This window comes from Apis florea, unplaced genomic scaffold (assembly GCF_048593485.1).
Source record: "Apis florea isolate Af1SG1 unplaced genomic scaffold, ASM4859348v1 contig_2201_pilon, whole genome shotgun sequence".
Taxonomy (NCBI): domain Eukaryota; kingdom Metazoa; phylum Arthropoda; class Insecta; order Hymenoptera; family Apidae; genus Apis; species Apis florea.
The window spans coordinates 464,795-488,360 of record NW_028256542.1 but is presented as its reverse complement, the minus strand read 5'-3'; the positions used below and the strand labels follow the sequence as shown (position 1 = coordinate 488,360).

At 26.8% G+C, this 23,566-nt stretch overlaps 1 protein-coding gene and 2 long non-coding RNA genes across 11 annotated transcripts in view; 2 read left to right on the top strand and 1 right to left on the bottom strand.

Annotated features, from left to right (window-relative positions):
- Nucleotides 1-1,174: 1,174 nt before the first annotated feature.
- LOC105735089 (uncharacterized) lies at nucleotides 1,175-5,030 on the top strand. The gene is made up of 2 exons (XR_015295129.1): nucleotides 1,175-1,466; nucleotides 4,588-5,030. It is a non-coding gene; the product is annotated as an uncharacterized LOC105735089 (long non-coding RNA).
- A 1,756-nt stretch (nucleotides 5,031-6,786) lies between these two features.
- Nucleotides 6,787-23,566, top strand: part of LOC100871729 (uncharacterized) — a 58,648-nt gene continuing 41,868 nt past the window's right edge. For 2 of the 4 annotated variants that reach the window (XM_086917359.1, XM_012484918.3), the window contains exon 1: nucleotides 6,787-7,381. In XM_086917359.1, coding sequence (XP_086773485.1) covers nucleotides 7,242-7,381 — 140 coding nt within the window. In that variant the 5' untranslated portion in view covers nucleotides 6,787-7,241. Of the gene's footprint in view, nucleotides 7,382-17,538; nucleotides 17,906-23,566 lie in introns of those variants that run through there. The other 2 variants (XM_086917355.1, XM_086917358.1) reach the window with 2 other exon arrangements.
- LOC100865981 (uncharacterized) lies at nucleotides 7,629-19,783 on the bottom strand. 6 transcript variants are annotated; one of them, XR_015295125.1, is made up of 9 exons: nucleotides 19,446-19,783; nucleotides 15,357-16,485; nucleotides 14,747-15,062; nucleotides 14,120-14,568; nucleotides 12,572-14,052; nucleotides 10,998-12,345; nucleotides 10,535-10,779; nucleotides 9,909-10,124; nucleotides 7,629-8,328 (listed from the first exon to the last, which is right to left on the bottom strand). It is a non-coding gene; the product is annotated as an uncharacterized LOC100865981 (long non-coding RNA). The 6 variants fall into 6 exon arrangements; XR_015295123.1 differs by having other exon boundaries at nucleotides 10,535-12,345; nucleotides 12,572-13,461; nucleotides 13,806-14,052; XR_015295124.1 differs by having other exon boundaries at nucleotides 10,535-12,345; nucleotides 12,572-13,461; nucleotides 13,888-14,052.

Sequence of the window (23,566 nt, the reverse complement as noted above, 5' to 3'; positions counted from 1 at the left end):
ATATATAATATTTTTAAAAATTATTCTATAAGTATTGAAAAAGTAGATAATTTGATGTGAAATAATATTTAAAAATAAAATAATAAAAGATATTAATTATATTATTTATAATAATATATTAATAATTTGATAATAATTTTCACAATAGTACTGAATATGTGAAAATTGATTTATCGGAAAATTCGTAGAATACAATTGGTGCATTAAAAAATGTTGCATATTTGTTAAAGTCTTTTACCATTCGTTTTTTAAAATTAATTATTAATATCAAATAGAATTCTAAATCAATTAAAATTTGTAATTCATTATCTTTTTTACAAAAATTTAAATAAAATATTTAAAAGAATATTTTACTATTCTATAATATGTATTTTAAAAATTTTTAGAATTTTTTTTAACAAAACTTTAATATTCATGATAACAACTATAATTAATTTTATTTATCTTAAAAAATTGATTGTACTAATTGCTTAAAAATTTGACATTAAGAAAATTATGAAATAGTTATTGATCAAACAGTCTTAAGTCTTTTCTTTTATTTTATTGTAATTGATTTATGATTATTTCATTAAAATAAAAAGGTAAAACGCCAGTGTTGCATACATAAGTATAATATATGTAAGTATAAATTTTTTCCAAACTAACAGCGAGCGGCCAAGTAGCTAGGCTGGTCTGCATTGGTCGCGACAGTCTGTATTCTCAGTGCACTTTAATCATTAACTGGATAAACATCGTCGCAAACTTTTCTTGGTACTGATTTTGTAATTTGAAAATTAATGTTTAATAATTATAATTTTGAAATCAAGAGATTTGAGAAAAAAATTTATCGTAAATAGATATAAAATATTTATAGATATAAAATTATTAGATATAAAAAATATATAGAATATTTCATTTTTAAATTTCAAAATTAATCAATATTAAAATAATTTATGCTTTCAATTAAAATTTTATACAGTGTTTCTTAATTATTATTATTTTATATTTTTTGTTTTTCTATTTTTTAATTCTAATGAAATATGTTAATAAATTTGAAATTTGGTTATTATTTTCTATTTAAAAATTTATATTTTAACATATATTATTTATATTTTTGATAAAATTTATAGACAATGATGCATTAACATTTTATTTTAGCATTTTATTTACATTTCAAAAATCTTTTAGATATAAATTATGATTAACAGTCAAAAATTCGATGTCGATTATTGTAAACTTCAGATTCTCATTCGATGATATTCGAGATGTTTCGATTTATCGCCGGTTTATGACGCGGTACAAGTATCAATTAAAAAGATGAAATATTTTAATAATACAAAATGACATTTGACTGTGAATTTTGTGATGTGTAATGAATAATAAAAAGAAAATCTACGAAGATTTATAATAGGGAAATGATACTGACAACGTAAACAAATATTTCAGTTAAAAGTTAACCTACTAAAATTCAATATCATCTCGTTGAGGTAAGCTATAAAATGACTATTTTTTGATATATATAAGAAAAATTATATATGCATAATTATTTGCATATACAACAATGACTACAATAATGTATAGATTTTTGTTAAAATTTATGAGTGAAAAGAAAAAAGAAATTGATACAATAAATAATGAAATTGACAATAATAACATGTTTATATAAATAAAACGATTGATGAAAATACAGATAATCATAAACACTGAATGATACGATTATTTGTATAAATAATAGCGTTATAATACAAATATAGAGATTAACATAAACAAGAATTATATCATAATATAAATAGGAATGTATATATATGTACCATATCATTCGAATTCTATAGAAAAATATATGTTACCAGAATAATTAAATAGAACAAAATACAGAATTGGATTGTCTTAGTCATAGATAATTTTGAGATTTGAATCGTTCTCTCGCATATTTCAATTTCGATTCTATTAAGGATTCAAATATAGGTTACAAAGTCAATTTTCATTATGTATTACAACGGAACATGTGCGGAAGAAACATCTAAAAGGAGATTCAGTTTATCGTTGCACAGCGAGAGAATGTAGCACATTGTACGCGGTGCAAAGTAATAGGAATGTCAGCTCTATATTACAACGCGTCCAACGAAGCATTGTGTTTGAAGGAATGCGCTCTACCTAAGCCACGCTTTCTAAGTATTTTCAAACTTCTTTTTCCACATATATTTCCTTCATCATATAATCAGTTGCGAAGTATCAATAAACAATTCTAGTTCATTTGTAAAAAATTCATACCATGCAATGAAATATCGGCAATTGATTTTGAACACTGTGAAATTAAAAAAAATTAAAGTTTTCATGTGAAAGGATTTAATAGTGATTAATAGTATACTAAATATATTATTTATGTTTTTCTTATTCAATCGTAAAACGATGGTGAGACTGGTTTATGAATCTTAAATGCTGAATCTAATTTATAAATTCGAAAATAATAAATATTCTTAATGGCGTTCGTTTAATTTTATTAATCCTAATTAATGTAATGAAAATATCCCTAAAAAATGGTTGAAAATGTTATTCTAAAATTCTTAAATTTTAAATCAAATGAAATATTTGGATAATTTTTATCTAGTCAAATAATCTTTCCAGATATTTGAGTATCTCAAAGCCAATAAGATCTATATTTTTTTTCTATCAAAAATCTAATATACGTATATATTATATTACAGATACAACTTTTATGCATTTGATTTTTATAATCTCAAAAAATTAAATAAATTCAAAATGAAGATGATTACATGAGAATTTTTTTTTGTATCATATTTGTAATTATCTATAAGAAAGTCGTTAAAGAACAATATATGATTAGTTTAGAAAAATTATTATAAAAAAATGTATAGTAGACCTGTCAACATGGTTATCTAATGTTTTTCTGCGGATATTTACATAATTGGTCGATCTGGTTGATTATCATAATGTACTGGCGCATCGGTGTCTTACTTTCATGCTAATGAAACACAATTCGCTTTCGTGACTAGCTCACGCTATTTATCTGTTTATTCATCGGCTATGAGGATGCGCTTTGCGACGTGAAAATATTAACGTAATTTCTATGGTGGAGCCAATGGTTATGGGATTACCACGATTCTTATCTTTCTCATGGATGAATTTTATAATGTTGCAACTATTATTATACGGAATATGTGTTTTACTAACCCTTTCTATAGATACTATTACCGATACTAGTTATATATATGGCTGTTTTACTTTGATGAAAAATATAAGTAATGGAAATTTAATGGAAATATGATAAATGATATATGAATGTAGTTTAATTGAGCCATTTAAATCTCTTTTGTTTGCATATTTTATATCTTTAAAAATTCTAGAGATTAGGAATTGATTAACTAAATTTTTTTCTTCTATTTTTAGGTTTCATTAGTATTATTCGTTAGTGTTCATTTATATTCTCTATTTATTGTAATAAATTATTATTTCTTTGAGGAAGTTGTTTAATTGAAATCTTAATATATTAATATATTGAAATCTGTTTTATGCAATATATAATTTGAACCAAGATTGAAATCCTAAGATTATTATACTTGAATATTTATTCTAAATTGGATTAAAAAAATTATACTCTTTTTATCAAACAAGTAAGTAATTAAAATAGTTTTTAAATTAAAATTTTCATGGAATCAAAGTTGTTTTATATATATCTAATATAAAGATTCATCAATGAAAATAGTTTTTTTTAGTAAATTTGCATTCATGTTTCTTCTTGTTCATTCATGTTGGGACACTTTTTATTTCAAAAACATCAAAGTGCATAGCAACAAACCTTTGGACCGGCTGGTGCATCCTAGCGGTCAGTGCAACATAACTGCACTTACTGGTGGCACAGCCCGGCTCTTAAGACTGCACAACACATTACCATATATCTCTGATGTGCACTATATATCAGAGTCTCACAAATCGAGTTTTTTTGACATACGTATATGAAATTGCAGAACATATACATATATATATATATATATATATACATAATCTTGGTTATCTCTAAATCGTCAAGAAAACAAGTAAAAATTTGAAGAATAAAAAAATAATGAGAGACTTAATAAGTCTTGGAGTGTTGGATCTCATCTATAATAACTTTCAATTCAATTCTTTGAAATAACGTTACAAACTAGAAAGTTTTATATATTAGAAGACAGGAAGTTAACGGTAACAATAATTTTCTTAATAATCTATTAAATGTTAGTATGTTAATTATGTAAATCAGGCTTGAAGTTTTGACCCATATTTCGCATCCTCTTCAAAGATCATTGATCATTTTTAAATTACTACGCTTATTTATAAATTACATTCCACTGCATTTTGTAATTTGAAAAATGAAATAAATATTAATTATTCTGGAATATATACATAGATTTTTGGAATTTTATATCTTTAAATAATAAGCGAAAGTTAGAAAATAACATAAAAGAAATACCATCATAAATTTTCTATCCTTCGTTAGCTCAAATTCAAAACAAAAATCACTGAACCATCTAGCAATCTAATATTTAAAAAAACTTCCTGATGTCAAATGTGACATGCTTTTTTTAATATTGCGCAATTTTTTTATCACAGGATAATATCAACAAGAAAAAATTAGAAATATTTAAAAAGGAAAATTTAGAAGAGATACTAATACACCTATATTAGCTATTCAATCCAAAGGAAGGGAAGTGCATTCCGCGTGAATTCTGCTGCCAAGTCTATCCGTTAGACACCGAATGAATAATTTATTAGGAAGAATCAAGCTTGAATCATCGACGCTATATCCACTGAATTCATGTTGTCTGAGAATCGTTTCTACGATAATTGGTTGTTAGCGGTGATCATGCTTCTTGACCAGTCCGATATTAATCAGGGTGGCTATTTGATAATAGAGTTAGATCATGATGCGTATTGTTTGGAAAATCCCGTATGCACATGATAATTTTCGATTTCATACTCAGATACACGAGGTAACAGAATGAAAATTAATTTCTTAACATAATGTCGATGATAATAAAATATTTTCTGTAATTTAATTATTTTTATTATGTATGGAATAGCTAGTTTTTGTTAAGAAGAGTATAAAAAATAGATAATATATATAATAGATAAATTTTTATATATCAAATGTAATATATTTTTATCATATTGTGTTTGTAATTTTAATTTATTATGACAAATTTTTAAAAGTTTGTTTTTTTTTTTGTAAATTTTATTAGCAGATTATATTTTGTTCTTTGTTTTTATATTATTTTTTATATTAATGATTCTAGTAATGTTAAGATTAAAAATAGATAAATATTAAGAAATTGAGAAAAAGTGATAAAATGATTCTATATTTATGATTAAGTTTAAAAAAATCCGTATAGAAATGTTACAAGATTGTCTTAAATAACATATAAAACGTATAAATTGTTTAATTTTCTCTTAGTTCATATTAGAGTTGAAATATAATTTCATCCTAATTTTGAAGACTGCTTTCATTTCTTGGATATGGATGAAATTAATCATAGATTAAAATCTATAATAAAAAAGTGGATAAAATATTTTTTCGAATACCATCTTCTCAAAAATTTTCATTAACATTGATGATTAATATATTCTTTTTTGTTAGGATTAAATCAATTTGATAATAATTTGTTAATTCATAATAATAATTATAAATAATTAATTTTAATTATACGAATTTTGAGAAAAAGAGAGAACAATATCATGACGAATAACCATAATGATTACCAAGTGATAAAAAGGAAAAATCAAAAAAAAAAAAAAAGAAAATAATATAATCAATTGATTGAGCAAAGTGAATGTGTAAAATTTAGAGAGCATGCTCGAAACGCATAATTAATTTTTATTAACGGTATTACACAACTCTGACAGTAACATGTTTTCTCATCGTATGGATTCCAGGTGAAAAGTGGGCAGAACTCGAAAGTGACGATTACATGAACGCCTCGACAATTTTTGTTATTCTTGTCTCGTTCTTTCTATTTGAAAATTCGAATTGGTTGGCGATTCTCGTCTGCTTCATTTTCGATTCGAGAATCGCGCAGTGACGCCGATTTGGCGCCACGTACACCATCAAGATATCTATTGGGAATTCGAAAGAGTCTTCGATTCCCGGCATTAAATGCAGATTCCAATACATTGAAAAGCGTTCTTGTTCATTATTGACCATTCGATTACTGATTACTGTTATTTTTAATATTAAAATTAAAAAGGAAATATTGTAAAGATTCTTTTGTAATAGACACGAAGGAAAATAATTTTGGTATAAAATTGTACGAATTTTCTATGAATAATTTTCAGAATAATTCATAATTTCTGGAGATTTTTTTTCATTTTTTATTCTGCAAAAAATGTAAACTTTAAAAGTTTAACAATTAAAAGATTTTCCTTTAAATAAATTACAGGTTCAATAAATTATTTGAATCGTTTGTATCGTATAATTAAATTTAAAATTCCGTTTAAACTAACTTCTGTTCCAATTTAAGATTTAAATAATGATAATAAATTGTTTAAAAAATTATACAATTATAATAACAAAAATATTTTTTTCCTCCCTAGATTAAATTAGAATAGACTTAAAGGAAAGGGAAAAAAAAAAAAAAAGAATAAAAATATGAAAATACCGGTAAAACAAGTGGAAAGCAAGTGGCAATTAAAGAAACGGCATTTAACGAAATACATGCGGGACCGTGTCTGGTAGCCGGTGCCCCCGTAATTTTCGTGGGGGTCATTATCACCGGGCGCACTTGCGCCCGAGGAAGAATTCCGAACGTAGTCTTCAGTACAGTTATAACTCCGCCACGAGTCTGACGTCTCTCTCTCGTCGCCTCTGACAATCGACTTGCAGTCGCGGTTCCGCTTCGTTCTAAGTCGCATCCGGCCATTCCTCGAGTTGATAAAACTATAATTCCACTATGATCTAATTTTCATATATAATTATCGAACGAATTTAATTTATAATATAACCGATTTGATTCTTATTCAAGATCAAATGTATCCCTAAAAATATTTATACTTAATATAAAGTTAATAACAAGTGATTACATATATATATATATTCATCACTGATAAAAGAAACTGTGATTCTGTTCAGGTTGATGTAAACTTAAAAAAATGACCAATTATCGGAGGATGCACAGAGTGTGTTTTGGTACTCAGTTATGAGATAATAGAGTGAGAAACAGAGAGTCCAAGTGAGAGAAAAAGAGGGTGTGACGAAGAAAGAAGAACCAAAGATGTTGTGTTTGAAGAAGCGGAGGACGTACAGTTTCACGCATGGTGTTTGCACGGAGCTGCCTAGGCGATCGAAAGAGGACAATCATCGGTACGAAGGGTCCTTGAACATGGCTATTACGACATTACCTCGTAAGAACAGGTGAGTCACCTTTTCCTGTTGATTTGACTGTATAGTCCAATCTAGTCATAAAGAGAAATGGTCAACAATTGTAAATTAAGTTTTTTAGGATTTTTATCTTTTGTTATCTCATCATATGAATTTATGAATTACGAACACTTTGATGTCAAGTACTTGAAGCGTTTTACATGTTTTGAGGAGGATACTTTAGACATATTAAATAGTTCTATTACGAATTCTAGGATATTAAGAATCTTTTTTACATGCGGGAAATTTTATTAAATTTTATTTTATTCAAATCATTTAAATACATTGATAATACAATTCTGTACTTTATAATATCCTTAAATAATTAGTTTTCAAATATTCATTTCCTGTACTTTCATCTGAATATTTCGAACACTTCAACAATTTAAATCCTCGATATTTTATATCAGAATTATTATTATCTGATGTTAAGATTTTTCAATTACTTCAAATCTTCTTGTATAGTATATCACAATATTGGAATATTGAATCAGACATTAGCTAGGTACTAGTAGAATCTTACAGGTACTCAGCTCGTATGTTTTTGACAAGATCTCTGATCAGTCAAGCTTGAGAAAAGTAAGTCGCAACGCGAAGGTCAACCGGAGGTAAAAGTAGGTATCGTTCGATACTGTTGGACAAGTGGAATAACTTCCTACGCGTGCACTGATGGAATGATCTCTGATCGCCCTCAGGATGTTGCGCCCCGTGTCCGTGGAAACAATCCGTGGACGCAGTCACGTGTGATGTGCAATTTTATACATGTGGGAGATTTCCTTTTAATCAGAAACGATTCCCTTAAGAGATTATTGGAACCTTACTATTGCATCAACTTTTATTTTATTTTCATTCTTCTCATAGATTACTCTTGTAAATTGATAGATTATTTGTTACATTTTTATTTCAATTTTAGATACATTGTAATTTGATGTTTCATCAATCTGAAAACAATTTATAGTATTGATTGGAGGGAAAGATTGTTGGAAAATATTTTTTTTCTCACTTGGAGAATATTAGATTTTAAAAATGTAGATCTTATAAATTAGAAGATCCTTGTATTTGAAATTTTATTAGGATAATAATTTTTTTCACTTGTCTGGGAAAAATTGAAGTTCATATATTGTGTAAGATTATTTCTTATAAATTAGAATCTTTCTTGGACATGAAGTAAAATATAATATAAGGATATTGCACTTATTCTGTTCTCAAAGCATTTTTTTTATTCATTTGAGAAAAATTAATATTTATAAAGAATATTAATAGAATATTAAATTCAATATAATATTTTTTGCATTTTATTTGATTTTTTTCACAATTTATCGATTTTTTTTTTTTTTTGCTATAAACTTTATAGAATCAATATCTAAGTTTATCTAATCAATATCTATAAAGTTTAAAATTTAAAATTCTGCATCAAATTTCAAATTTCAAATTGTTTGATCAAAACAAAATAAGGAAAAGCAAATATGAACTAGAAGAAAATCTTTCATTAATGAATTTTAAATATGATTATTTCCAATTCCAATAAGATGCAAAGCAAGACCAATTTGTATAATAATATAATTTCTATTATTATTATAATATTGTTAGAAGGTGCTTTTTTGTCTTTAATCAAATCAGGTTTATTTACATGGTTGAATATGTGTAAAATGGCCGCGAAAGATGGATTTGAATACGGTGATTAGTGCTTGCTACCGTTAGAGATGGAAGGAAAAGACAAGAGCAACAGTGCGAATCATAATTGCGATATTAACTTTGCGTAAGTTATTAACCAGTTTTTTATCTTCAACGCCAACCATGTTCCCAAGCTGAAACAAAGTGTTCCGGTTCGAAACTCGGGTGTTCATAATGATGCACCACTATTAAATGATTATCGTTTGTTTCACTGACTCTTCTTCGTTTGTTGAGGTTATAAAAAAATAGAAGAATATTTTAAAATAAACGTAGAAAATCTACTTTTTTCTTTTAAAAACTAAAGTATTTGCATTTTTCATAGAGATTCATTAAAAATATTATTTACATACATAACGATTCCAATCAAAATTCTATTATTGACAGGAAGAAAGTGCAGAAACTTATCGTTCAACAGTATCTATTGATCTTAAAATGCTGTGAAGTTTCATGAAGGTATTGGCTATCTTGGCTATAAGTGAAAGTGAAATATTGATTAAACGAGCAATAATAAAATTTATATCTGAAACAATATGAAAGTAGCAAATGATGAGTTCACGTGTAACTTGATATCATGCAAAGAGATTTCTGAAAACTATTAATCTTAAAATATTTTTCTACTTGTCTAATAAATGTTCTTTTCTTATCTTTCTCATTTTGATACTTATTTATGTGTATTAACCAATTATTGGAAAAATTAATTTCATATAAATATTCTTATTATTCTTTTATTTTTGGTATCATCGAAGTCGGATAACACATAATCAAAATGGGACTTACCTAAGATATCAATAAATCAATTTCGTAATTCTATTTTTTTTTTCTCTTCTTCTTCAATAATTGATCTTACCTTTTACCATTTATCTAGTCCATCGTGTTCGTCCTCTTTCAATAGCCGTGCAAGAAGGATACGTGAGTCAGAGTATGGGCGTCGTGATTGTGCCTTATCTGGTATCGTTTCCTTCATCTTGGTTTTTTTCTTAGCTGGAAGTACCTTTGGAATCGTGTCAGCGTGCTTACTCGGCATATAAAGCGATATTAGTTCTTCTTTGTCATTCATTTTTTTCTATAAAAAAACCATGTATATAGGATATATGTTATATAACGTACATTACGTATTACGAGAGGAATAAATTAATATGTATATCATAGCAAATAATTTTTAATTTCTTATTTTGAAATCCAATTTCTTTAATATAAATCAATTAATATTGTATATATTAATATAGATGCAATATTCAAAATAAGAATATTGAAAGAATTTTGAAAGGTTCGTTATTACATTGCAAAATATCGTTGAAAATATTGTGTTGAAATAATGTACGGCTGAATTAGGAAATTGGAAAGTTGGTAGTAATTAGAAAATCGCGGTTTAGAAAATGTTAATATTTGGAATATATTGCACCGTAATAAACTAAAAAATAAAATAAAAATATTAAATATATTTTTCAATATACTTGCAAAAAATCAACCTACCATTTATTGGAGAAAAATCATTTTATCAAGTTAGTCTTCTAGTTAATTATGTTTCATACTGTATTAATCTTCGCATTAATCTAACTACACTTATCGAAGATAAGAAACTCTTTGTAATTCTAATTTTCAAGAACTTCTTGAAAATTACTTGCTCAATGCATAATTTTCTATTTCTAGTCGAACCTTCAGTTGTTGCGTAGTTGTATTGAAATAATAATTTTATAATAAAACAACTCTTCAAATATCTGAGAGATCAAAAAAAATCTGTATTAATAGGAAACAATTATAAAGATAATAAATTCTACAGATTATTAGAGATATATCAGAGATTTTCTAATAAATTAGCTTGAGTAAAGTGATAAAAAATAAAATGGTAAACTTTTAAAATTTAATACTAGAAAGATATTTGATACCAAAATTATTATATCAAACTTAATACTGAAATAATGCACTCTTAAGATACCAAAATTATTTCTTGTGAATCATAAATTGTGCACATCGAAGGTCGTTTATGTGCAGTTAGATTTAAGTCTTTCACTCTTTCACTCGTAATTCTTCTAGCAAGCAGATCCATTGTTGCTCAGATAGGATGGTTCTAAAAGCTAGATTCTCACAATACTCCCGTTTCTCCCTAATAGGAAGAGCCTCTTCTCTCTTTCTCTCTCTCTTCGAATGCAACAGAAGTAGAAGATTAATGCGCGATTGTCCGGCTGGCAAACTAATTCCGGCTCCTGGTGCATGTTGGACATAGATTAACGTTTCTTTCCATGAGCGAACCGCTATCTTCAATCAATCTTTACGCTCGGGCTATAGTATCGTTTCCAATATTTTATACGTTGTGTATATTATACAAGATATCTTAAATAAAAGTAATAGTAATTACTTATTAGAGATTGGTACTCGTACCATCCTCAAAGACATCTCTCTTCTTATTTCTTTTTCTTAAATTATTTGATTCATCTTTTGATTTTGATAATAACTCAAGTCTTTTGAGATAATTTTTTATTTCTTTTAGCAATTGATATAATGTCATAATATAAATATAAATAAGCCTAATGATTCAATGTTCCAATAGGTTTTTTGTCAATAACACTTGTACAATAAAGATTCCTTTTTAGATTATTTTCACATCAAAAGGATGCAAACTTCTTGTGAATGAATTGTAATAAACATTTAATACTATTATGTACCAGTGATCTCATTAAATATTACTATCAAATCTTGGGATCATATTAATAATTCAATAAAAATGGGTATGGTGTAAGCTTCTCGTGAATGAAATCAAACAATAGCGGTTTAAGTAAGCACGTATCCTTGGCGGTGTCCCTCATTATCGGAGAACGACATTCCACGTAACAACGACCGACGACATAATTTCCATTCCGAATCGAGGCTCGTTCAAAGCGAGCGGCCATCGACTGGCATAGAAAGTGCTTAGGTAACCTTAACACCATGCTTATCGGACGGCATGCCAAGAAAATCAGTTCAACCGATGAATTTTTATTTAACCAGATCCCATGAAAATCGAAACTTGACCAGTTTCTCTCGTTCATTTCAACGCTTGTCCTTATGCTCTCTTTTTTCTCTTCTCCTGGAATGTTCTCTTCATTATTCATCAAATTGGTAAGAAGATTCTTGTACTTGAACGTTTTACTTGTTCTTTCAACATGGTTTTCTTGAGATGCTTGACCAGTCATTCAAATTTAAAGAACAATATCTTTGTGTTATTAACATGAACTTTCTCGCTGATGGTTTGATTGGTACTGTTTAAATGATGATCTTTCAATGGTCAAGTGATTTTTTGTATACTTCTGTGTCAAGAGAAATTTTAAATTAATATTTTTATATTTCTAAGGAATCAGTTGTATCTAATTATCAAAATAATAATAAAAGTGTTTGATATTTTGTTTTATTTATAAAAAGCTTATGTACCAGATTCATATTTAAAGAATTAAACATGAAAAATACATAGACTTGTATAAAATTAACTGATTAAAAATTAAAAAAATAGAATTCATTGTGATAAAAGTTAATTACCAATTAAATCGATTATTCAACGAATACTCGACTTTTAAACATTCTTATTATTTACTTTCAGAAGAAATTAATAGATTACGAATAATCGCCTCGATGTCAACGAACTAAAGAAAATATCTTTAGTTCCAGTCGCCAACAATTATTCTTCGATGTCATTTTTATCATTTACCTACTCATTTGTCTGATCAAACTATTTTCTCTCCTCGCCATCATATCGTTTCTCTTGGCAATCAGGTAGTTCAGGCCAAGTTCCACTACATTAAACCCTATCATACTAGACCGTGTTAACTCATCACTTGTTGCCTCGTGGTAAATTGGCTCGTGGAACCATGGCGATCCGATCAAGACCGGTTGCCAAGAGAGAACGCAAAAAGGAAAAAGCGTTCAATTTAGAATGATAACCGTGCTGTGGCGATCTGAATTCACTCCGTCGATTTCATCGTTAAACATTGAAGACACGCATCTTTTTGGCACGGGGATGCATCGACGAGGATGCCTCGCCTAGTTGCAGAAGGAAACGATCGCTTACAAGCGTAGACGCGTTTCCAATCGTTCAGTTATTCCATCCGCGGCGTTTCCGTTCTGACGGGAAGTGATATGAATTCATCGAGGTTCCATCGATCGAGCGTTTAGCGGGAGCATTTCAATGGGACGGTTGCAGGTGTTCGACATTAGTTAGTCTGGAATGGTCGATAAAGAACACATTCGAGAGAAGTTTCTTCACTTCAACTATGAAAGTTTTATAGCTTTGGTACATTCCTTTACTTTCTTGGATTTTTTTCTTCTTAAGGAAAATTTTTTTATGATTTTCATGGTTTTGTTCTTTTATTGTCTTTCCTGGGAATTTTCCTTTTAGTTCAATAGTTTTTATCAATCTAATGATTTTTGAACTGAAAATTGAGTTTGAAAGATCATTATTGATAAAGCAAATATACTTTTGTTTAAAAATTAAATTAATGAAGCTAAATAAATGTAATTTAAAAAATATAGATTTCAAGATGCTTTTATATAATGATCGATTAATGAAAGAATTATAAGTAATGAATTCTTGAAGAAATTTTTATACAAATTCGCTATAATGCAGAAAATTATTAAAAATTTCTGAACATGGTTAAATCATAAAATTACATAACCAAAATTCTACATCTATTAAATTCTATATTCTTTATATTTTATGTAATAATCAGTAGAACAATTAATATCCTAATTTTCAAAATGACGTGATTTTCTGTACATTCATTCATCCAATTCTGCATACGAAACAGTGGGATCTGATTATGTAAGAGTTAGGGATCCTGCTAATTATCCGTAATTACAATTAATTACAGCTGATGGCAGCCTCTGGCCCAGCTCTGAGAACGACACTGTTCTCAGACAATTTGTCGGCTGTGCAGAGATTGCATTTCGAGTGCTTTCAAGAATGTCCTCATTACACACCGTTATCTCGTGTTCCTGCGGATCTCACACACGACTCGACGCCTCTGAAAATAACAATGAATTCGTAGAGAAAGTACCTGTGAACAATTTACATGCATGCGTTCGCTTCACCTTCTCGTCACTTTACTTATACACTGTCCTTTCACTGCCATGATTTTTCTACCACCACGTATATAATACCGTATATTTCTTGATTAAAAACTAACTGTCTACCATGCTGTTTCGCACTTTGGAATAATGATTCTCTTGTATTGTATCATATTGTTAGATTAGATTACGTTCACCTGCATATATGATTCTGTGGGATTTAATCATCATGATCCAATCATTGAATTATGTTTAACATATGATAATATACATTATTTTCATTTATGTCTTTTTAGAAAATATATCTTTTTAATTTATACACAATATACACAATTATACATATTAACAATTATAAAATATTATAAAATAAATCATATTGTAGAAATATTTTCATATATATATATACATATTTGATCTGCTGTCAATAAATCTATCTTGCCAGTATAATTACATGGCAGGATAACGCGTTAATCCTGAAATTATAATACATAAATATATGTGATATCTGTTTACATGGAAGTTATAATTTGAAAGTAAATTGAGTAAATAAATTCACATTGACAAGAAGATGGTCTTGGATGATACTAACAAGTTTTAAAGTCGCGTGAAATCGAAAGTTAACGAAAACGCGTAGTACATGTTCAAATGTACCTTTATCTGTAGTAATCTCAATGTTTCGGAAACAAACGGAGCCATGCTTTCTAACTTTTGCCTTGTAAATCGCGCTCCATCGAAAGACGTGTGCGAACCGATAATATCTTCCATCCTCGTTAATAAATGCGATAAAAACAGGTTAGGTTAGAATCTTTTGGTTTATCTTTTTTGTTAAAATATAAATATAAATATAAATTGATGATTGATTCGATCTGATCATTTCGATCACTTCGAGAATTCGAAGTTTCAATAGATTGAATTTATTTGATATAGACTAGAATATATGGGATATCTTAGGATTAATTCAATTGAGCTGAAAAAAAATTAAATTTTTAATAAAAAAATAAATTAATAAAATATTTGATTGTAAAAATATAATTTTTACAAACAAATCTAATAGAAATAATATTTTTTTAAAAATTTAAAGATTTTCTTCTGATAATTATATCTGAATTTAATATATAAAATATTAATATTTTGAAATTTATGGAATTAAAGAGTTTATATATTGATTATTACAATACATACATATGTATAAGTAAAATAAATAGTAAAATAATATAAAATAAATTTTATTTATTATACGAATGGCGTAAATTATGCATACCTCTGTGTCGCTGCAATCATGTTCACAATTGCGTAGGTCATGTTGCATATAATACAGGAGCTCTTTTATACATTTTACAGTTTGGTTTTCATCATTTATATGAAAAGTTATTTTATTTAGAAATTATTCCGTGTGTACAATATTCTCATATACATATAAATATGTATATATATTGATATGTAAGAATCATATTAATTAGTGAATTTGATGCTTTAATTCGATGCATTTGAATAAATTTTCATGTTATTAATTCGAATTTTTTAAAGTTCTCCGAGTTCTTTAATAAATTATTAAATCTTTTTTTCTCTCACAAACTTGTATATAATTGTTTCCAAGTTTTATTACGATTTTTATATTTTAATACGATATATTTCGATACGTACCTTAAATTATTTCTTACGTAATAACCTATATTAGAAAACATTCTCAAAGCAAAAATTCAATTCCGGTTATATTTTATTTTCGTTAATAGTTTCTATTGAATCAAACTTTTGTCTTTTTAATTTTTTAATTTTAGTTCAATATGAAGTTTAATATTCATTTTAAATTTGTAGTTTTTAAAACATTTATTTGTAATAAATTATAAGATACAATCCATAGATCAGAATCTCAATCATGTCTTCTAAATTATAATTTTTTATTATTTTATAAATATTTTATTAATAAATTTTATTATATCCATATTATATCGCGATGTATATGTTTAACTTCTAATTAAATTATAATAATTAGTTTTTATTTATATTTTTAACAATAATTAACCTAATAGAATATGTGGCTCCACCATTCGTACAACTATGTATATATGCGCAAAAGCGCGTGCCAAGCATGCGCAACTACACAAGTGATTCGTTGCTTCGATTGTTTGTCTCGTGTTCAGAATTCAGTTTCTTGTTCATCCTTTTCTTATTTTCTTGATTCAATACAGCTTTTTCATTTCCCAGCCACAAAGAAAAGAGTCAATGGCAGGGTGTGACGGAGGTATACTTTTCAGAACTGGCAGTTTAACAGCTGCCACCGGTATTTTTTCATGCTATCGTTGCCAACGGTCGCTGTGCATTATGCGTAACCCTCGTACGCACCCTCAGTATATTTTCAAATACGATCCTGAATAGTGTCCTTGGTGAATCTGTGAAAAGAATTTACGAAAATGGGATTAAAACTTTATCGTTTCTTCAAAATATTTCGGTGAGTTCCTAATTTTTATCCAATTTGATAATTTTAATTTTGTTTATTCTTAAATAATCGAACAATATTTGATTATGTATGTTTTTTGCATTCGATGATTTACTTTCACTTTATACATTTTTGAGATCTCAAATTAAAAGATTTTCAAATAAAATGTTAATACACTTTATACATTTTTGAGATCTCAAATTAAAAGATTTTCAAATAAAATGTTAATTTCTGTTAAATTAATGATCTAAAATCATAGATGTAGTATGATGAAATAATTCTTGCGTAAATTTAATAATGCAATTTTTTTGAATGTGTGAATTGTATTTTAATCAATCGTGATCTTAGTTTTTTTCACGAAAAATATAATGAATTGTTAATGAACAACGACTAATTGAACTCAATTATGAAAAATCGCATTGACAAAAAACTTTCTCTCAATTACGTATAATAGTAGGGAAAACATTTGTATAAATATTTCGTGAATAGAAATAACATATGACAGTAATGGACAAAATTGATTTATAAATTATCTTTTAATAACATTAATAAATTAATTCATTATTGCAAAACAAATCAAAACTAAATATTTATACTAATCTTAATTCTTCTTTAAAATAATAGAAGTATTTTAGTATTATTTATTTATTTATTATTTATTAAATTATTTAATCATCTAATTGTTTATTAAAAAATTAAATTATATTGAATAATTATTAAACATAAAATAGATATTTTATATTAATGTATAATCAAATTTTTAAAGTATATTTTTTTTCCTTTAATATTTAGAAATAATTGATTATCGATATTTAATATTTCTTAAAAATTTATAATAATAGGAAAAAATTTTACGTTGATAAATTGCGAAAATCGTTCGTTTATCCGTAATTTCGAGAATAAACGATGAGAGCCGAAGTCGACAACCGAGAGTACCCGAATGATTGTCGGAAAGGTACGACGAACGCGCGCGAAAACTACCGAAGTTATCCGCGCGAAAGCCGTTAGGTATGATCAGTCGTAGTTTGTCGATCAAAGAGAGAGGAGTATTAATTTTTTCTTTCCGACACGTGTGTCGTTCATTGTGTTTAGTTCTATCATTTACATAAATTTTACACTTTAAAAAAAATATTCGAAACATTCGTTTGATTCGATTGGATTTTTAGATAATATAAGATTGTAGTCAAATTGGGAATGTGATTGTTCGACGTGAACTAACATAAAAATTTAAAAACTTTTCTGACGAATACTACTGGTGTTAGTGAATAAAAAAAATTGTAAATTTATGACATTCGTGACTGAAAATGTACATTTGAGAGACTAGTGCAGAAGTTTAATAATTATCGGAATGACAAAGGAAAATTAATCGTTCGGTGAGTCTATTTCTCTTTAAATTTTTCCAAGTTTTTAAAAATTCAAATAATACAAAAAAAATATTGTTCTTTTATGAAGTTTTAAGATTAGATAATTGGATATTTCCATTTTTACGATAAATAATTGTAATTTTATCATTCCGGTGCATACATAAATTATAATATTTTCAATAATTAAAATTTTTGCTTGCGTAACTTTACACAAATTTCAATTATTTATCAAAATTGATAGAATCGAATTCTGAGAATTTTTATTTTGTATTTATTTTAGAAATTTGAATTTGTATTTGTACTTATTATAGAAATAACTTAAATTTTAATAGAAAATAGGTTATTGAGCGAATCGTTGTCCATGATGATCATGATGAAATGCATAGTGAGTTACGTGTTATCATAACGGTAACTTTCGTGATGTTTTATTTGGATAAACCACGATATAATATTATATCGTTTCATAATATTATATTGTCGTCTTCAAACAAAATATTTATTGTCTTTAATAAATTAATTATTATCAATAATTTTAATTTTTCAAATGTCTTTCTTTTTTATGAATTTTCATAATTGTTCTGTATATAATAAATTTCTTCGTCAGAGATATAAATTGTCTCATGATGTTGTAAGATATTTATCGTTTTGATAAAATTTTTACGTGTTTTTATCTGATGTGCTAAGATCTTGTGATAATTTTAACGTGACTGAATATCACATAAAAATATAAAAAAACATATATATAATATATGTATATAAAAACATGTTCACGTTGCAAAACCGTCAAATTTGAAATTTGTTCTTTATATAATTTGGGATAAAATTTTATATTATAACAAAATTAATCATGTTATATTTATCTATAAAATTTATAATTATTTATATTTTTTTTTCTCATATTTCTCAGGGCAATATATTCTCATAACGTATTTTGTATATTCTCTTGATAAATTAAAAAATCTTGTTTCAAATTGATGAATCGTTTTAATTAATTTTCAATGATAAATTCCGTTTTCATAATAAGTATAAATTCAAAATTATCATCCAACGAAACATTATATTAATGAATAATAATAAATTAATAATAATAATAATAATTACAGTTTTTTTATATCGAATTACTATATCATATTCTAAAATTGAATTAAAGAAAAAAAAAATTAAATGATATCAACGGTAATTTTTTCATCCGATATTTTTTTTATAATTAATTTTTATAAATAACAAAAAAGAAGTAGTATATCATTTAAATCGTCAAATTGTATATTAGTAAATCTTACTGAAAGAACTAACAATCAAATAAAGAGTGATGGTTATCGACTGTTTGTATAGCTTAGCTCGTATTTGAAATTTCTTTTTTAGTATTTCTAGTTTCCAGAATGCTATGTCGTGTTTGTATAAGAATCGATCATAAATGATTTTTTGATAATCGTGTATGTTATTTGAAAAAATAGGAAAAAAAGAAATGCTTCGTAAGAAATATGTATACGTAAAACAAATATAAATATATATAAAGTATAATTATAAAGTAAAATTTATAATTAATTACCATCTGCAAAAGAATTCAAAGAAAGTTTAAATAACAATGAGACAATTCCAAACGAGATGTATCAAGGTTAGATATATCGAATATTCGACGAGATATTTATACTAGAACGCAATTTCGATCGCATGTTGTAAACACACCGTGCGTGACCTTTCCAGCGTGAATTCTGTTTGCTGTGGACCTTCGTCCTCTCTTTTTTTTTCACATCTCTCCTTTTCCTGGAATTCGATCGAATCGAGGTAGCTATCACGTTCTGCGACACACCCGTGTTACGTGTAAAAATAGTTTTTTATGATCACTAGCTAGCATTCCGTTAGCTGGCAAAGTTTATGACCGACCATCTGCCCACCGAGCGGAATAATAATTATAAAATAGTCACCGATTGGTTCTAGGCGTGTTTATCCGTCGGCCATATTGAATTTCACGTTCTCAACGAATTTTAATAGACTTTTTTATTCGATTGTTTGATTCAGCGTAGTCAGGCTGCTATTAAATAATTATTAAACAATTTTCTAATAAATGTTTAATTCTTAATTGGATGATAAAAAATGTATTAACTGATTATGTATATAATAATTACATATATATACGCCTTAATTATAGCGGATGTTTAAATAATTATTATTCGATAATTAAAAAGATAATTTTATAATGATGAAATTGAACCATAGAAAAATATATTATGCAAGTAAAATATTATTAATTTAGTATGCTCAATAAATGTAATTTTGAACATTATCTTATCAAATTTAGATGATTATTTAGATTATTCGTTATCGAATCGATTATTTTGAATATGTTCATTCACCTTTTTTTTCTTTTGTGTCTCGTTCCTGTTGGATTTGCAATGTATAAAGTATGTTGCAGATGCACGGACACTTTCGCCGTCGACCGGCCAAGTTTTTGCTTGTCAGGTGTATGTATGTGAACAAACATCCTGGCCTTGATTTGAAAATCTGGGCCACATTGCACCTCGTATCGGTGTCGTAATCAGACTGTATACAATGACTTGTTGCATACGCTTATCTTTTGGCTTTTTTTATCCATTGAAAGCCAATTTACTGTATACGATCACTATTAAACCAGCTGTATATCATGCATATGTGTATAATATATTTGCATATATATTGAACTTAGAAAAAGAATTCTCTTTAGAAAAAGAATTAACTGGTATCAGTTCAAATTTTTAAATTATTTTAGAAAACATTACAAATTTTTTTTAGTACTTTTTTTATTATTACTAGAATTTCTTTTTTGAATTTATTTTTTTTATTATTACTTTTGGTATGCTTTTTTTGATATTTTTTTTTTTATTTATTATTGAAATATTGTTTTAAAATTTTAAAAGTGATTATACTTTCTTCTAAAATATTTCTATATACATCAATTTCATAAAGATAAAATATAGATAATAAAAATTCCTAAATAGGATATTATAATTTAGGAAATTATTTTAATTTATTATATTTTAATTATTTATTATTATTATACATTATAAAAAGAAAATAGTTGTTTTCTTATACACGGAATTTTATTATTTTTTTGCTCTGGTAATTTCCTCTAATGATTATCTCTGAAAAAAATATTTTCACAGTGAAGAAAAACTGCAATCAGGAAACTTGCATTATCATTTCCTATCGTTAAATCGTATCTATTCTGTTTGGACGATCAAGACTGATCATTAATAAATAATTAACGATAATGATAATATTTCGTATTAAATTTCAAATATCTATCTTACATACCGTGCTTTCATAAGTAAGTCAGTTGAATTTAAGTTGAACAAAATTATTTAGCTGTTTTATTGAAATTTTTCAATACGAATTTATCCATTAATAAGGAATCAAGATTTTTCATTAATAAAAAAAAAAAAATAGATATTCAAGGTTTTCAGGATGTGCAACGATTAATTTCTCTTGAAACTTTCCTTTTCTTATCCTATTTCCTGTTTTTGGGTTTTCTCAATTTCCTATAGTAGATGTTCATTTATTCGTAGATAATTGATAAACCAGTTTTTGAATGAGTTGAATGGGCACATTAATAATCTTATAGCGGATTACCTTTTATTAAAAAAGGAAATAGTTTTTTTTTTTTAGTCACTTTTTAGCTTTCTCTTATGTATTATTATGAAGTGAAACCGGTAATTTTAAAAATCGATGATACTAGTAAATACTTATTTAAACGTAGTCCATGAATTAGTTATTATGTATTATTTAAATTGTCATTTCTAGATTATTTCTATTTTTTTTTTTTAAGCCACTTTTAATTCTTTGTGTAAGGAAAATTATTAATATAGGAAGATTAATTAAAAATGAAAACAAATATAAAAGTTAATATTTAAAAATATCGATTGTCGTTTATTTATTAAGTTGTAAAACAACTTAATTTTGTAGTAGATAAAACAAGATAGAGATAGAGACATCTTTGTCAAACATATTTCATTATAAGATATTGTCTTTTCACACGTAGTATTTCGATATGAATCGTGGAATATATGGAATATTAACAAAGATTATAGTACAAAGATTTCATATTTTTTCAAGTCATTATTATAAATTATAATCGTTGAATTTCGTTAAAGATGTTTGTTTGATATTTTTAAAAGATTTTATATCAATGAATCTATTTCTTTATTTTTTACAAAAAGATTCAAACCAATACAGTATAGAATAGTCTTAGAATATGCAGGAAGAAATGATACGCGTAACCTTAAGTGCAATAGTATAATGTAACTCGTGAATCGGAGATGCAGGAAATTGGAGTCGACCACAAGTCTTTAATTAAGTTCTCATCAATTTGTTTTTGTAATTTTTCAACCAATCTCCTAGTTACTCATTATCCATAAATTGGAAAATTCGTTCTTTTTTCTTTTTGTCGTTAAAATAGATTTAGAAATACGTTGAAAATTTTTTTAGATCAAGTTAGATTGAATTTTGTTAGAAAATTTTGAAAAATTTTGAAAATATTCGAAAGAGATATTATTAAAAACAAAATTCATTTTCATTTTTGTTTATCGCTGAATGAAACGAAAAGATGGAAAGAGAAAATCCTTGAACGTGAACGGGAATAAACTATGAATCTTGCGGTACATCGGAGTACAGTTTATGTACCGTTCCTTGCATGATGATGTAACACATAGATATATTATAATTTATATTATTTGCAATTGGTCTATATATATATATATATTTTTTATATCGTGCCGTTAAGAAAGATAGGAGAGGATCAAGAAAGATAACTTTCAAAACTTAATGTTCGAAATTAAATATATCTTATTTTTTGTTTATTTGATATTTAAAAATTTTCTTTTCAACTCGTTTACAAAATGGAACATTTTTAGAACGGTCAAATGTTTATTTATATTATTTTATCCACGGCAATAATCACGTGTAAAAATTCTTTCGAAAATACCCGTAGAATTTCCGAAAATAAAATTTTACAAATCGAATTTTAGTCACTAATCACGATTTTGTTTGTTCTCGATTCGTTTACGTAAGTGCGGAAAAGAAAGGAAAAAACACGCAGCTTACATGACTTCACGTTCGTAGAGGCACGTATATCCTCGCATGTATTTAACATTTACAAGAAATGTTGAAGGCGAACGAACAAAAGAAAGAGATAGCGTAGCTTTCTCAACTCAATTTTTTTTTTTTTCCCCTCCCGATTTTGTCAAGGTCACGGGAATTTGTCGTGCGCAGCTGCATTTCGCATGCAACGCGAAGAAGCAGACAGGGTAGACCGTTATTCGCTTTGTATTGTAGATACTCACCATACTATACGTGGTGTACGATAAAATGGACAAGTCAGTGCAGATTGTTTCAAACGTGTTCGCAGTTGATAATATTTGAAGAAATAAGATGCATATAATTATGCATCACAACGTTTATCGTCAATATTATATAGGTTATGAGTAGAATTTTCTGCTCATTTATTAAAATTTCAAGGATTAAATTCATTTTTTGAGATTACGTAGCAGAAGGATATAAAAAAATTTGGAACTGTTAAAAACGGGGATTATTCAGCGAAGAAACGTGTCCCAACGTGGAAAGTATTGAACTAAGACGACGACGTATCCTTTCTGGGCAATTCCGTGACTTGTAAAGACGATCTAACCAAGAAAAAAG